We start from the raw sequence: 14,919 nt of genomic DNA on the forward strand, positions 1-14,919 counted from the left end.
GTAGCGGTTAGCCGGTGGCTCTGATCCAGGTAGCGGTTAGCCGCTGGCTCTGATCCAGGTAGCGGTTAGCCGCTGGCTCTGATCCAGGTAGCGGTTAGCCGCTGGCTCTGATCTAGCTGAGGACTGTGAAAGCTCCAGTTTTATCTGGTTGACCTTGTGTTGTTTAAAAACATGTCTTCCAGGTCCTGGAGAACTTCTCTGATGCACCCATGACTCCTAAACAAATCCTCCATGTCATCCAGACCAAGGGGCTGAAGGAGATGAGGTCAGTTACCTGCATGCTCACAGATCGACTCACTGGAGTATCCTGTTCTCCGGTGCGCTTTAACTCCTGTTCGTGTGGCCTCCTGGGATGGCGTCCTTCATTTGGGCAGGCGTTCCAGCTCCTGTTGGCCAAACAAGCGAAGCGTAGCTCAGCTGGAGTTTCATCTATCTTTAATTACTTTGGTCCCTTCCACAGTAAACATTCTCAAACATCGTTTTTCTGCTGACAAAGGATCTAAGTGTTCCTTTCAAACGGTATGAATCCGTACATCCTTCCTATCTGACTTATAATGCTCTACAACCTCAGAAGTAATTAATCACATTAGGTAGGAAATTACGTCCCCATCTCAACATTTCCAGTATGCTCCTCTGGTCAGAAAGGTTTATCTACTAAAACATTTAACCAAAATAAATCAATAATACGGCAGCAACATATATTAGCTACTTATTCATTTGGAAGATGTTCTAACATGGCTATTGACCTTTCAACCAGGAAAATATGAAGTACACCTTAATAATGGTTTAATGAAGTTCTATTAGCTTTTAAGCTAGGTTAGCAGCTTTAGGCGGTGAGGACACGCTGCTCAGGGTCCGGCTAGAGGTTAACATCCACCCACTTTTCACACCTTCTGTTTACATTAGGGAATAAACCTGTGAATTTTGTTAAAGAACCCAAAGTTAACTAAAGCCGACTTAATAAATGCTAGTGTTAGCTAACAGTTTTCAAAGTTAGTGGATTAGCAACATCACATTGCATCACGCTTTAGTCCGGGTCTGGGAGGAGATCCCTAAAGCTCCTTTAACATCATGATGATTTATCGAGCGTCTGCCTGACCTCCCAGAATCTCCTGAAACGCTGAACTTTCTATCCTATTCTGGGCGTACACATAGACCAGAGGTCACGGATTAGCGGGTCGCGGCCCAGACCCGGACCAAACCTGATTTAAAACATGTATAAATTACCGCATGTTGTCCGACCGCAGTGTCTAACTTCACTTGCGCCGCTTCTCCTGTTAATACGGTAAAGCCCTCCGGAGCCTGTGGCAAGCCGGGCGATGGGAAAGAAGGAGAAGACAATGAAAAAAAGAGAGCAGAGAAAGTGTGGACTGCTGGAAGAACTGCGGTGAACTGGTGAAAGAAAAGTGAAATGGCGTGCTCAAAGATGAACCTGCACATTTAGAGGATGTTTGGCTCAACCTGCTGCTGTGAAGCAGGATTCTCCACCATGAACAGAATCAACAATAAATCTGGATCCAGGCTCAAAATGAGCTCCTTGATATGTGCTTGAGAATGGCTTAGTCTCCGGTTAAACCCAGGTTTAAAGCCTTGCAGGGCAGCCTAAAGCCCACTGCCAACATTAAGACAGAAAAAAGAAAGAAAATAACAAACGCTCAGTTCAGGGGTTTGAGAAAATATGAATCAGGAAATTGTCTATAAACCAAACTGAATGATTGTTGTTCAATGTTTTAAAATGAAAAAAAAAAATTCTTTTTTATATCTATTTAAAAATTCAATGTATAAGATGGATGCATAAACACTTCATTTTATTTCAGTGTTAAATTCTGTTTGAAGTAACAGATTATAATTATGATTTTCTTTATCCGGACCCTGCTGATTTTTTTAGTGGTTCCCCTGACATAGATTATTCATAACGAGTCCAGAACTTCTGTCCAACAACAGTCCAACTTCTGCATAATGTACGGCAGTGTAATGCCCATGATGCACAGTGTCCTGAGGGGGGCAGCGATGGGAGGATCCATCACACTCACCTTCTCTGTCATCCTATGATGGGGATGAAGTCTGGAGGAGAACTGACGGTTTCCTCCTGTGAACCCCCTTTATACCAAAACGCTGCCAATACGCCATTATACAGTAGCTGGAAGGTAGAAACACGTTCAGCTCTCGTCTGGAACACGTCAGATACCTTGATAGGAGTTAGAGAAAAGTTCCTGATAAGTAACACACAACTTCCTCAGAGGTTTAGGATAAGCTAGACGCCACGACTGATGAGGAACCAACACTGAACGGATGTCAACCATCAGATAACTGACCTGGAACTGACGGCCCACGGATGGCAGACGCTGGCATGCTCTTGAGCATGCAAAAAAATTCTCGACGTACTTGCCGTATGTTGGCGTGCTCCAGCTTAATTCAGCGTGTTTCAGCGTACTTCAGCGCGCTCACATCTTAAACAAACCGTACCAATAACTTCTCTGATGTATGCCAGCGTTTCTGCCAGGTGTTTCTTACGTCGGCATTTGCTGGTCTAAATCATCAAGGTGATAAAGGAGCTTAAGGAGACCATCCTCCTCCTGGATCAGCCTGGAATCTGTTTATGTAGTTTATATTAAATCCAGGCCTCCATTAGTTAATCAAGGAGATTTCCATGTTGTCGGCACATTCACCTTCATCCAGAAGTATTCAATAAGATTACTACAGATTACCTTCATTCAGATCTAGGATGTTTTCTGAGGGTTCTCTTCAATTTTTTTTTTAGTGTAAATTTTAGCTTATTAATTTAAACAAGGAGTTCAAATATTTGTCTTTAAAAGTGATTTATTGCTCTGAACAAATGCTGTGTTTTTATTATGCACAAAACGCGCCGCTCTAACCTCTAGGCCATCACTCTTGCTCTAATTCAATCAGATCATTTCATTGATTCAGAACTGGGATCTTTTCTGTTTAACAGCTTATTTAATTTTAAAAGCAAATAGTTTCTCATGAAAACTGCAGTGTTTCGGTTTCTTAAGTGAACATGATGCGTTCTGTGGATAACTGTTTTTTCTCTCTCTCTCCATGAATGCGTTGGACTGCTGCCGTCGGTTAACAGAAGGTACGTTAAAGAACTTTTTTTTTTTATTAAAGGTCTTTTCTTATTATAATCAGTTGTCAGCAAAATATAATCCTATTATATTTATTTAAATTTAAGATTCCAGATGCAACCTGCTGAACAACCAGAGACTGTTTTGGTCTCACTCACCAGAACTCAACACATTTTTCTTAATCTTTTTAATTTTGTTTGGTAAAAACTAATAATTGTGTTTTCCTAAGGTTTTTTACAAAAAAATTAGTGGGACTGAAGTTGGCGTTAGGTTTAAAGCTTAAAGCTGCTCTCACAGCATGCAATTAAAACATAAATAACTTTTGTTTTCACCTAATAATGTGAAAAAGACTGAGGTGCTCGGCTATTGCTGTGCTCGGCTATTGCTATGCTCGGCTATTGCTATGCTAGGCTATTGCTATGCTCGGCTATTGCTATGCTCGGCTATTGCTATGCTCGGCTATTGCTATGCTCGGCTATTGCTATGCTCGGCTATTGCTATGCTAGGCTATTGCTATGCTCGGCTATTGCTATGCTCGGCTATTGCTATGCTAGGCTATTGCTATGCTAGGCTATTGCTTGCTGCTCTCCCTCCAGCTTTTTTCCACACAGCTTCCTGATGCAGTTTTCCTGCTAAGGAAACAGAACATCTGCTTCAGCTTGTTGATGCTCTGAATCATGGCGGATCCTCCAGGAGGATCATTGTTACGCTGCTGCTCTGAATATGAGGGATCGGTTTATCCATTGGAGTGTAATGCAGTATGATGGAGTAGAATTCACTCTTTCATTTCCAAGTTATTTTTACTGATATGATGGAGAAACATGGAGCTTATGAAAGAACTTTATATTGAGCTACAGCCATGCAGAGATGGCGTCGATCCAAACAGCCAAATAATGTAGTTGGAATCAAAGAAAAGGCATAAAATCTGAGATATAATCTCATCTTCTTGCTTAATACATCAAAGAGGAAATGCAGCTGATTTCCAGGCTCCAACATTTCCAGAAGCAGCAGCAGGTCCTTCTCCTGTCCTCATGTTTCAGTCCTTCATCCATGGAGGATCAGAATGTAGCAGCAGGAATCTTTTTTTTTTTTTTTTATCAATACGCTCAAAAGGAAGAATCTTTGTCACGCTTCCTACACCTTTATGTACCCAATAATAAAACATCAGCATGCAGTGGAGAAAATTCCAGCTATACCTTCTATCAATAATTAGATATTTTTATTAAAGATGTGGATAAACTGTAAGCCCTCATAGGAAACTAAGCCAGAACATCAGACATATGATTTTATTATTATTATTATTATTATTAGACTGAAAGGGAGCAGAAATAGAAGCAGCCAAACCAAAGGAGGAACATCTGATGGCGTCATCAAAGACATGTTAGTGGGATGTTGAAACATGAACTCTTAAGCATCAATAAAGCATTTTTTAGTTAAATGAAACCCTCATGAAAGTGGGGGTAGTCATGGCAAGGTGCCCTTAAACTAACATTTTATAGTTTGGATTTTAAATTTGTTATTTAGTACGATCAAGTCTCAGCTTGTTTTTTTTTATGAAAACAATCCCTACATGATGGTGGCTAACTGGAGCTTATGTTCTCTGGGCTGTTTGGGCTCCTGATCAGGATGGAGGCATCTGTAGCATCTGGACTCTGTTCACAACTTTCTGTTTTTGGAAAAATAGTATCTTAACACGGAGATTAGCGCTGATCATATTCAGCAGTGTTTCCATCTAACATTATAACTTCAGTCTTACTAAAAAGTGTTTTTTTTCTTTCTTATGTTGTTGGTCAAATGTAGCCGCTTCATCAGCCGTCACAATTACTGTTTATTTTTTTTAATAAATTTTAAGAAGCTGTCACATTCCACTTCAGCAATCTCTGATTGCCTTTAGAGTTTGATCTAAAAACAGACATTATTGTTCCTGGAAATTTTCTGCTAACTGCCTGAAACGTTTTCTCTAACTATGAACTTCTGTGTTTGGTTGCAGTGGCACAGCTCCTCTGGCCTGCTTGGTCACCATGCTGCATTCTCAAGTCAGGGGGGATCGGGTGAAGAACAGCATCTTCTTCAAGCTTCCTGGAAGAATGAGTCTGTTTACGCTCAAGGTACTCAAGTCACTCGTGTTTTCTCCCTCGCTAACGTTAAACTCTGTGGGCGTAGCAACCCAGGAAGTCATTCAGTAGAAGCATGGTTTCAGGGTCATAGGCTGTTTACCTTCCAGGAGGATTTCACGGTCACCTTTTAACATCTTTGTTTGTTTCCTGTAGAAAAACGCCCTCCAGTGGACTAAACCAGCTTCAGAGTCAGAAGCTCCGTCAGAGTCGGCCGGAAACGCCACTTCGAGCAGCAGCAGCACTCCGGTGGCCGGCTCCGCTGCTCCCCAGGTCGACTCCAGCGAAACGGCTGAACAGGAGAGCTGTGACTCCTCAGAGAACGCCGCCGTCATAGACAACGATGGTAGATTCACGCTTCTCTGCTTCCTGATTAGGTCTTCAGTCCAGTTCATCCTGAGTTTAGATGCATTTTTTGGAGCAAAGCTTCCATGTTTGATCAGCAGTGGGAAGCCATGCTAGGCTACTTGCTCTGATCCAGGCGCATCATTCCGCTGCAGTAGCCATGTTTTACCGTGCTGGTTTAGGAAAGTTCATGCTGGTTCCCAGATTAGCTGATGGATACAGCAAACATCTGGATGTTCACTTCCAACTCATTCCCAGATGTAAGCTTTTCATCAATGAGGTGAAATTACGCTACCACTGATGAGGAGGCAGCAGAGCGCCCCCTATAGACAGCTGATGTAAACATGAGCTGCACCTCCTGAGCAGCTGCAGAAAGTCCAGCCTCCTTCAGACCCCTTCAGCGTGTTTGGTTCTCTGGTCCACAGGGTTGTTCAGCCGGGTGGGGGGTGGGTGGGGGTCTATCGTCTCTACAGCCTGGAGCCTGATGTTATCTGGAGATGCTCCAGCAGATGAACCACATTGGTGAAAGGAAGAAGGATCTAAGGAGATTCTGGTCTCCAGTCTGAGTTGGGTTAAAGGAGCCAGAGGGAAGTCATGTGATCCAGGTTGCCAGCCTCCCAGACCAGCCCGTCCTTCCCTTTAAGCTCCATTACTGACTGCATAAAGGAGCAGCATCCAGACTCTGTCCACTCAGGGGCCAAAATCAGACCACCTTCCTGGAATTGAAGGCAACATGTTTACCTGAAGCTCATTTTTCATACAGATCCCAGTTCCTCCATAGACCTGAAGCTCTTCATCATCGTCCGAACAGATCATCATGTCCTGCTCTAATAGCTGAGGTCTGGCTGCTGATCTGTCTGACTTTGGTTCCACCTTCTATGAAAACTGGCTGCATAAATAAAGCTTTGCTTATTATAACATCATGGGGTTAGGGTTAACCCCTAACCCTGATGAAATGATGGGTTAGGGTTAAAGGATAATTCCGGTTTTTAACACTTTTAGCCCATTTTCTGTAGTGTCCAGGATGAAATCGAATGATCGACACCAACATTTTGACGATTGGTCCTGTCTCTGCTTTTTGGCTCATGCAGAATCCCCCCCTGGCTGCTTCAGAATGGCTTCCATAGTGCATGTCCGATAATGTCCTTAAAACAACCTTAAACGTTCTTTTTTTTAAATATGCTACTCACCGGGTCGTCAGCGCTGTTCAATGATGTTCCAAAAAAAGTTTCGTGAAGAAAAACCGTTCCTGTCTTGTTTTATTTAGCATTTTGTAAATCCCAGAACTATTTTTTCCGATACATCACAATCGCTTATAAACTTCCGCTTCCCGTTCGAATCTGAAGCGTTGCACACTCCAGACCACTAGTTGGCGACGGTATCCTCTACCGTCAAACTCAAAGTCCAATATGTCCTCCTCAAGAATCCACCTTTCGTATTCCATTTTCAGAGTTTTTTAAAGTGTTTAACAGAGACGTTAGCACCTCGACGTTGGAGTACACAGAGTGAAGCAGAAACACTTGGGCCTTGCGAAAAGACTACAACTAAGCGTAAACAGGCCCCATTTTCGTTTCCGGTTGTTTTAAGGACATTATCGGACATGCACTATGGAAGCCATTCTGAAGCAGCCAGGGGGGGATTCTGCATGAGCCAAATAGCAGAGACGGGACCAATTGTCAAAATTTTGGTGTCGATCATTCGATTTCCTCCTGGACACTACAGAAAATGGGCTAAAAGTGTTAAAAACCGGAATTATACTTTAAGGTTAACCCTGACCCATCATTTCAGCAGATTTTTCCTCTTTAACCAAATAAAAACTTCCCACCTGCCCAGGATCTAAAGCATTAGTGCTGTGTCCCTGCACAGCCTCCTTACTGAAGTTGTTGGTTTGAAAACCCGCACAGGTAGAGGAGGATTCTAGCTGCCTAACCGTATTTATTTTTCTTGGCCTGTAGCATCAGTGGATGAGAATTCGTCCAGCGCCTCCTGCTCCACAGAGCTGCAGGCCCCCAGCAGCCACCCTCAGACACGCCTCAGCAGGGCCGCCGGGCAGCAGGGACGCACAGATGCTCAGCAGAGCCAGCACGCTCAGACCAGGCTGAGTCGTTCACGACAGGTGAGCTCAAAGATCGGTTTCACATCAGATTAAAAATGACTGACATTTCTAATCTGTAGAATAAACAGCTGATGCTTCAGAGGAAACGGCTCGGCTGCTTTCGGTCTTCCTTAAGCAGGGGCACGCTAGTCAACCAGTTCAGAAAGACAATATAGTTGAGGTTTTATTTCACTCCCATCCTGCTGGTCCATAAATGTTCCCCAGTCGTTTATTCTGAGGTTTTATGATTGAACCAATCCACCCTCAGAGAGAAAGGAAGTGTTTAGCTTCTAGTCAGAATATCTATGACCACGGTGAGAGGCTCGCTAACGCAGGATTTATGGGAATAAACAGAAAGCAGAAAAAGGATTGAAGGGAGGCAGAGCAGGATGAGCACATTTCCCTTCATTCAAAGGGGGGGTTCGACCACAGGCGCATATCTAAACGCTGGTATGTTGGAAAAACCGCTGAACAGTTGCTAGTCCGACAAAGAGAACCAAATGTTTGAGTGCTACTTTAATAAAAAAAAAGGAATATATGTCCAAATGGCATCATGGTCGCTTTAAAGGGGACATTAGACTGTGGGGACGTCAGGCCCACCAGGTTCTTGGGATGTTCTCTCCAAAGATCAGAAGCCGTGATTCTTAGTATGTTAAACTTGATGAACCTCACTCCTCAATGTGGAACTGTTAGCATTGCTAGCTGCATGGCCTTAGCTTGCTTTGCTTCCACCTCCTGCTTCACATGTGTACAGATTAGGGATGGAACGGTTTATGAAAACCGTCCGAAATGTTCGGTTCGACTGTCTCGGTTCGGTTCGCGTGTGTTGCGTTCGGTTCATGCGCTGCTCCTTTTTCTCATAGGCGAAGCGTTTACACTCCAGAGCAGAAGGTGGCCGTACTGCGACCAAAGCCAACCACCAGTAGTAAACAAGAAGAAGAAGAAGCGAAGCAGCATAGCCGGGTGTAGCAGAATAAAATCAGTTGTTGTGGAGAATTGTGTGGGTATGGCGAGTGGGAAAGAACAGGAGTTGGAAGACGCGCCAGCAGCACTTTATAGGTCTGCTGTATGGGACCACTTTGCATTTAGAGTGACCTACGATGACGGCGGAAAGAAAGTTGTGAATAAAAGTGCAACAGTGTGCAAGCATTGTGCAACACGTTTTGTTTATGCTAACAGCAACATGACCAACATGTCGGGCTAACAATCAACATATACCAAACCGTGACCGTGAAACCGTGAACCAAACCGTGGATTTTGTCAACCGTTCCACCTTAATAGGAGCTATCAGCATTGATCAATATCCACTGTTTATTAAATGTTTTATAATCTTTTTCTCTTTTTTTTTTTCTGTAGTCAGGAAGACAAAGGAAGAAAGCCGTCATGATGCCTCGCGTTGTTCTCACTCCTCTTAAAGTCAACGGAGAGCACGTGTCCACAGGTATGAGCGGTTTGGACTGTGCTTGGCGTGTTTTCTGTTTGGATTTTATCCGTTACAGACCTTCAGAATGGACCCTCTGTATAATGCTTTGTCTTGATGTGGTTTCCTGTCCTCCATGTTGAAAGCGTTGTTTTGTTTCCTCCCTCTGTGGTAGGTCCCATGAAAAGAAGTCGTGGAGGCGTAGATATAGACTTTGAGACGCCGGGCTCCATTCTGGTCAACACCAACATCCGAGCCCTCATCAATGTGCGCACCTTCTCAGCTTTCCCCTCACATTCACAGCAGCAGCTGCTCCAGCTGCTGCCAGAGGTGGATCGACAGGTAGATCCTTTTTCCTCTTAATGGTTTCTAACTCTTCAAACCTGGTAGTGATGCAGAGGATGACGCTCCTTCAGTACTGGGACCAGAAACGGGTCACCTTAAAACCACTGAACCTTCCCAGGCTAACCTGAGATCTGGTTTACAGGAAGATTTTTATAGTTTCCATCAGTAAAAAGTTTCATATTTATTTATTTTATAGCCTCTTATAACTACTCTTTGTTTATATAAACTGTTTATAGTCCATACAGACATGGTCTCTGTGCAAATGGAGATAAATATTATAGCACTTCTGCATAGATGCAAACTACATTTTGGAATTGTTGTTTTTAGGTTGGACCTGACGGCATGGCGCGGCTGAGCACGTCCGCGCTGAACAATGAGTTCTTCACACACGCCTCTCAGAGCTGGAAGGAAAGACTGGCTGAAGGTAACGTCTTCACATCCAGCACTGTTGGGAGATGGTCGCTGGTGGATTAGAAAAGCTTATTGAGGTGAACAGGATGTTGATTCAGCCCAGATTGAAGCTCCTGTTTCTGAGCTGATTTAAACTAATCAAGGACAAAAATGAAACCCTTCAGTGAGAAAACGGGAGACGTTACAGATCACCTGATTCCACTCGAACCTCTGAGAGATGCAGAAACTTCACTTCTTTCATGCAAAGACTGAAAGCCGAGCGTTTGACGAGGGGAAGAATGGCGCCCTGCTACGCCTAAACCCGCCACATGTAGAGAAAATCATGTTTTGGTTATTGACCAACGTCCCAAACTGTCCTCGCTAAAAGCAGCGCTAGTAAAACCAAAATGGAGGAGTGGTTTCTAAAGCTTTTCAGTGTACCATGACAGAAGGCAGGATATGATGCGTACGGTGGATGTGATGGTGTCGTTATGGTGCGAGTTTAAACGCTGAGATGTTTGTTTGTTTAGGTGAATTCACCCATGAAATGCAGGTCCGATTCCGACAGGAAAAGGAGAAAGAGAAGAAGGTGGAGGCGTGGAAAGAGAAGTTTTTTGAAGAATACCACGGGCAGAAGTAAGAGCATGTTGTGTTTAGAAAAGCTGTTTCTTTTTTAGCAAAGTGCCGCTTGCTGAGCTCTCGCTGTCGCCCTGCAGGTCGGGTCTGACGCGGGACGAGTCCCTAAAGCTAACGGTCAGTGAAGCCAGTGAGGTGGCGGCCACCGTGCTGGAAGGCGACGCGGACGTGGTCTCGGCGGGCGTCCCCAAAAGGCGCACTGTGGGTCGGCGTAGGAGAGACGGCAGGATGAGGAGGCGCACGCGGGCCGACCTGCGGCGCAGGGCCCGCCGCACCCTTTGCAAGGCCAGTCCGGCTCTGCCACCCAAAGAGGCGGACGCCGAAACGGTTTTGGACGTCGCCGCCGTCTCTGTGGACTCCCCCGTCCCCAGCAGCACGGATGTTCAAGGGGAGGTGGTGCTCCACGTGGACTGTGGCGTGGAGCTTCCCGTCGAGAACACGGTGGCGGAACCGGAAGCCTCTCCTGCTCCAGAGCCGACCACACCTGCACCTCCCACTCCGGTTCCCAGTCCAAGTCCCAGTACAGCCTCCACCAGTGCAAATGAAGAGCTGGAAGTGGCTCTCTCTCAGCTCCCCAAGGAGGAGCCACCTGTCCTGGCTTCCACCACCTCCCCATCTTCCTCGTCCAGCTCCTCTTCCTCACCGGCCTCCTCTCCCGCCTCCTCTCCCTCTTCTCCTGATCAGCAGGGAGCTTTTACCACCGGCCTGGACTCCTCGTCCTCTTCAGGGTCCTCCAGTGCCACGGTTCCTGCGGATCACTTGGATGACGCCGCCTCGGTGGTCACCTCTGTGACCGGGGGGACCGTCACCAGCAGCCGTGAGAGCAGTCCGTCAGCCAGCCCCGCCACCACCCCCATGCTCGTCGGCCAGCTCAAGGAGCAGAAGAGGAGGCAGGATGAGGTCGAGGCTTTCTCCAGCTTTCCCGAGAAAAGGGCACGTCTCAACGACCGTCGGTCCTTTCGTACCACAATTGACAGCGTGTGTTCAGAGAAGCCGCAGCCGACAACCGAAGAGCCCAAGGTGCCACCTATCCGGGTGAGTCCTGCGATGTTTGCTCTCTTCACGTCTAGGAATGCTTCACATGTTGACCTTCTGCTTTATCTGCTCTTCTAGATTCAACTTTCCAGAATCAAACCTCCCTGGGTCAAAGGTCACCCCACCTACCAGATCTGTCCCCGGATCGTGCCCCCGACGGAATGCTCGCGGAGGTCGGGGACGGGCGGCGCGCGGACTCTGGCAGACATCAAGGCCCGCGCCCAGCAAGCCCGCGCCCAACGGGAGGCTGCTGCTGCGGCCTCTGCCGAGGGGGCGGGGCCGTCCTGTGTCCGGGTGTGGCCTCCTGCTGGGATATCGGATAGCAGCAGCGAACGAAGAAGCCGAGAGCACCCAGGACCAGTCGAGCCCGGAGGAGGAGGAGGAGGAGGAGATGGAGGAAGAGGAGGAGGAGGAGCCAATGGGAGTGAAGAGCAGGACTTTTCTTCGGAGCCTAATTCGTCTGGAACACAATTACAGCTTCCCGATGTAGAAGCTGCTTCCCACTCCTCTCCCTCGCCGTCCAACACCTCCGCCTCCATGTCTCCACAAGTCATCAGCCCTCATCAGCAGAGACCAGGTGGGGAGACCAAGGTGGAGGAGACGGCCGACCCCCTGAGCTCCTCCAACAGGTTAACAGACAGCGATTTACCAGCTCCTCCAGAGCCGGACGCTAAACCTGAGTCGTCGGCCAAGTCCAGCCCCGTGGCCGAGTCGTCGGCCGCCTCGCCTCAGACCGTCGACCCGGGCTGTGAAAAAGTTGCCCTGACCCAAACCTCCATCCCAGATTCCTTCCCCAGGTTTGGAGCTCATGGTGTGGATGTTCTTCAAACTCTGAGTGGTTCTCTTCAGGCCAAAGGCCAAGACAAGGGGAGGGAGGGTGGAGTGGGCGGGGTTATCCATCACAGCTCGCACCATCTGGACCCACCAGGAGAACGTTCTCCATCAGCCAAATGGCCGACGGCCGCCTCTTCTCCGACGGCTCCTCAAGTAAAGGACGAAGAAGAGGCCGTCCACAGCGACTCCACAGAAACGGCTTCAGACTGTGAGAACGACAGCCAGGAGGAGGAGGAGGCGGCGGCGGCGGGGTATCCTGACCCCAGCTGGAACGCCCAGCCGAACGGACAGCTGGTCATCTGCAGCCTCCCCCCTCAGAACCAGCCGCCGCTCATCCAGGCCTTCCTACCCAGCCACAAAGGCCAGACCGTCATTCAGCCCCGCTTCCCCAAAGCTCCGCCTCACCTACCAGACAATCATACTCAAGACCGCCGCCATCTTAGTCCTCCTGTTAAAGTGGAACCTGGAGAAGACGGCTCCAAAGAAAGCTCTGCTGAGGGGGAACTTTCAAAGTCTCCCATCGCTCAGCCAAATGGTTCCGCCGCCGCCAAGCGACCGCCTCAGTCCGCCAGAGCCGTGTCATCAGTGGAGGCCAACAACCCTCTGGTGACGCAGCTCCTGCAGGGCAGTCTGCCGCTGGAGAAGGTCCTACCGCCACACTCCGCCACTCGGCTGGCCTTTAGCTTACTGCCGCCACAGAGACCCACAGAAGCGGCCCACAGGTCCGACTCCTCTGCTCAGTGTCCCACTCCAGATTTGACTCGTAGCCTGAACAAGTCGCCCACCAGCCATCGGGTCTCTGGCGCCGCGGACGTGTCGCAGCTGTCTGCCGTCCCCGTCATCACCTCTCTGCCCTCCTCTTTGTCTAAAAGCACGCCTCTGGCCGCCGTAGAGTCCCGAGTTATTAAAGAGTGCGGCGCTAACCCGCATCAGCAGAGGGACGCTCCAGACAGGCTCCAACTGGTCGACCCCGCCGTGTCCAACGGCGGCGCAGCAGACAGCGCGGACGGAGCCGCCGGGGTCAAGCTCGGCGCTCCTCTCTCTCTGTCCCATCAGAGAAAGCCGTCTCCTGCTCCGGCGGTGAAGAGCGAAACCGCTTCACGGCCTTCGTGCCAGGGCGCGGCCAAGTCCGCCGCCGCCGTGCCTAAGAAGGAGCCGGCCAACGCCATGGACGGGTACCTGAGCGGAGGCGCCATGGAGGGACTGCTGAACATGGAGATGACTTTAACCAGGATATCAAAGAAGGAGCACAGCAAAGCTCCGTGCTCCTCCGGCTCCCCCTCCTCGCTCTCTCCTCTGCCCTCCTCTTCCTCAGCCTCGCTCCCCTTCCAGCTCTACGGGAAGCTTCCTAAACAGGGCGGAAACGGGGGGGTAGTGAGCTACACGGCTAACGTGTCCATGATGGATAACGGCGGTTTCTCGCGGGGCGTGGCTGATGGCGTGCTCCAGCTGCGCCCTCGCCTGGCGTCCAGCCACACCACGCTCAGCATCCAGGCCTTCACGGACAGTACGACGGAGGAGGTGGCGCTGAAATGCTCCTGCCGCCTCAAAGCCATGATCATGTGCCAAGGCTGCGGTGCCTTCTGTCACGACGACTGCATCGGACCTTCCAAACTCTGCGTTTCCTGCCTGGTGGTCAGATAATGTGGAACCAGCAGCGTTACTGGGCAGCTCTGGGTGGGCGGGGCATCCCAACTGCTCAAATCTAACCTGTAAAATAAGTTGCTCTAGTTGCAGATTTTGTGATTTTTCTTTTTGTATTGTTTATTATTCTAATTCTTCTTGTTGTGAATGTGGGGCATGCTTTCCTGTACATTTGGCCATTTACCTCATCTTGTCTTGCTCCACTTTGCATCGTTTGGAGGTCACTGTTGTTTTGATTCTTATTTGCTCTGCAAATAGGGACTGACTGTTTGTCCAAAGAAATATTTTTTTATCCATTAAAACAAATAAATAAAAATGGCTCCTTTTTTGCCTCATTTGAAAATTTCCCGTGACGGCGTGTGGTGATGGCGGACGCGTGAAGCCATCGCTGTGGGCGGGGCGTTGATGAACTTTAGTAAAACTGATGATCAGACTGAAAGTTGAATGAAATTCAGCCGTTTTCTCGCTGAGAGTTTCTCGAACCGCTTCAGCAGGCGGCGAGCGCAGAGCAGATATCCTGAAACAGGTGAAGCCGTCATCACTATGGCAACAGGATATGAGAGGACTGCATCTCTCTAAAGTATTAATGGTTTATAAGGATCATTAAACTGAATTTTCCTAAAGAGATTCTGTCACTGCTGCAAATAAAGAGACAAAATGAATCTGCATAGAAAATGATTCAAAGCGTTAATTTAATGTTGACCTGCAGCAATAAACCAAGATGGCAGCAAACCAGGATAAAAGGTAAAATTCCAGTATGGGCCTTTATGTTTAAATCCAGTTTAAAGGGAATTCTGTTCCATTATTTTTCTAAATAGAAATAAAGAAATAAATTCAGGAAGGAAACTTTGAAAAAGTATTTTATTTTGAGAGGAGAGTAGATGTTTAATTTTTCACTAATGGCTCCTTTAGATAAATCTGATTCTTTGTGTTGGAACCAAAGACTGGAGATTAAAATAAAAACAGTAAAATATA

General features: G+C 47.7%; 1 protein-coding gene across 1 annotated transcript in view; it reads left to right on the forward strand.

Annotated features, from left to right (window-relative positions):
* Positions 1-14,267, forward strand: part of LOC107098928 (putative Polycomb group protein ASXL1) — a 28,438-nt gene extending 14,171 nt beyond the window's left edge. Inside the window, exons 2-12 of the mRNA XM_015396824.1 lie at positions 183-265; positions 3,095-3,097; positions 5,077-5,194; positions 5,357-5,546; positions 7,501-7,661; positions 8,997-9,081; positions 9,236-9,402; positions 9,733-9,829; positions 10,326-10,431; positions 10,512-11,466; positions 11,545-14,267. Coding sequence (XP_015252310.1) covers positions 183-265; positions 3,095-3,097; positions 5,077-5,194; positions 5,357-5,546; positions 7,501-7,661; positions 8,997-9,081; positions 9,236-9,402; positions 9,733-9,829; positions 10,326-10,431; positions 10,512-11,466; positions 11,545-13,944 — 4,365 coding nt within the window. The 3' untranslated portion in view covers positions 13,945-14,267. The remainder of the gene's footprint in view (positions 1-182; positions 266-3,094; positions 3,098-5,076; positions 5,195-5,356; positions 5,547-7,500; positions 7,662-8,996; positions 9,082-9,235; positions 9,403-9,732; positions 9,830-10,325; positions 10,432-10,511; positions 11,467-11,544) is intronic.
* The last annotated feature ends 652 nt before the right edge of the window (positions 14,268-14,919 follow it).

Source organism: Cyprinodon variegatus, unplaced genomic scaffold (assembly GCF_000732505.1).
Source record: "Cyprinodon variegatus isolate N-32 unplaced genomic scaffold, C_variegatus-1.0 Scaffold822, whole genome shotgun sequence".
In the NCBI taxonomy this organism is placed as follows: domain Eukaryota; kingdom Metazoa; phylum Chordata; class Actinopteri; order Cyprinodontiformes; family Cyprinodontidae; genus Cyprinodon; species Cyprinodon variegatus.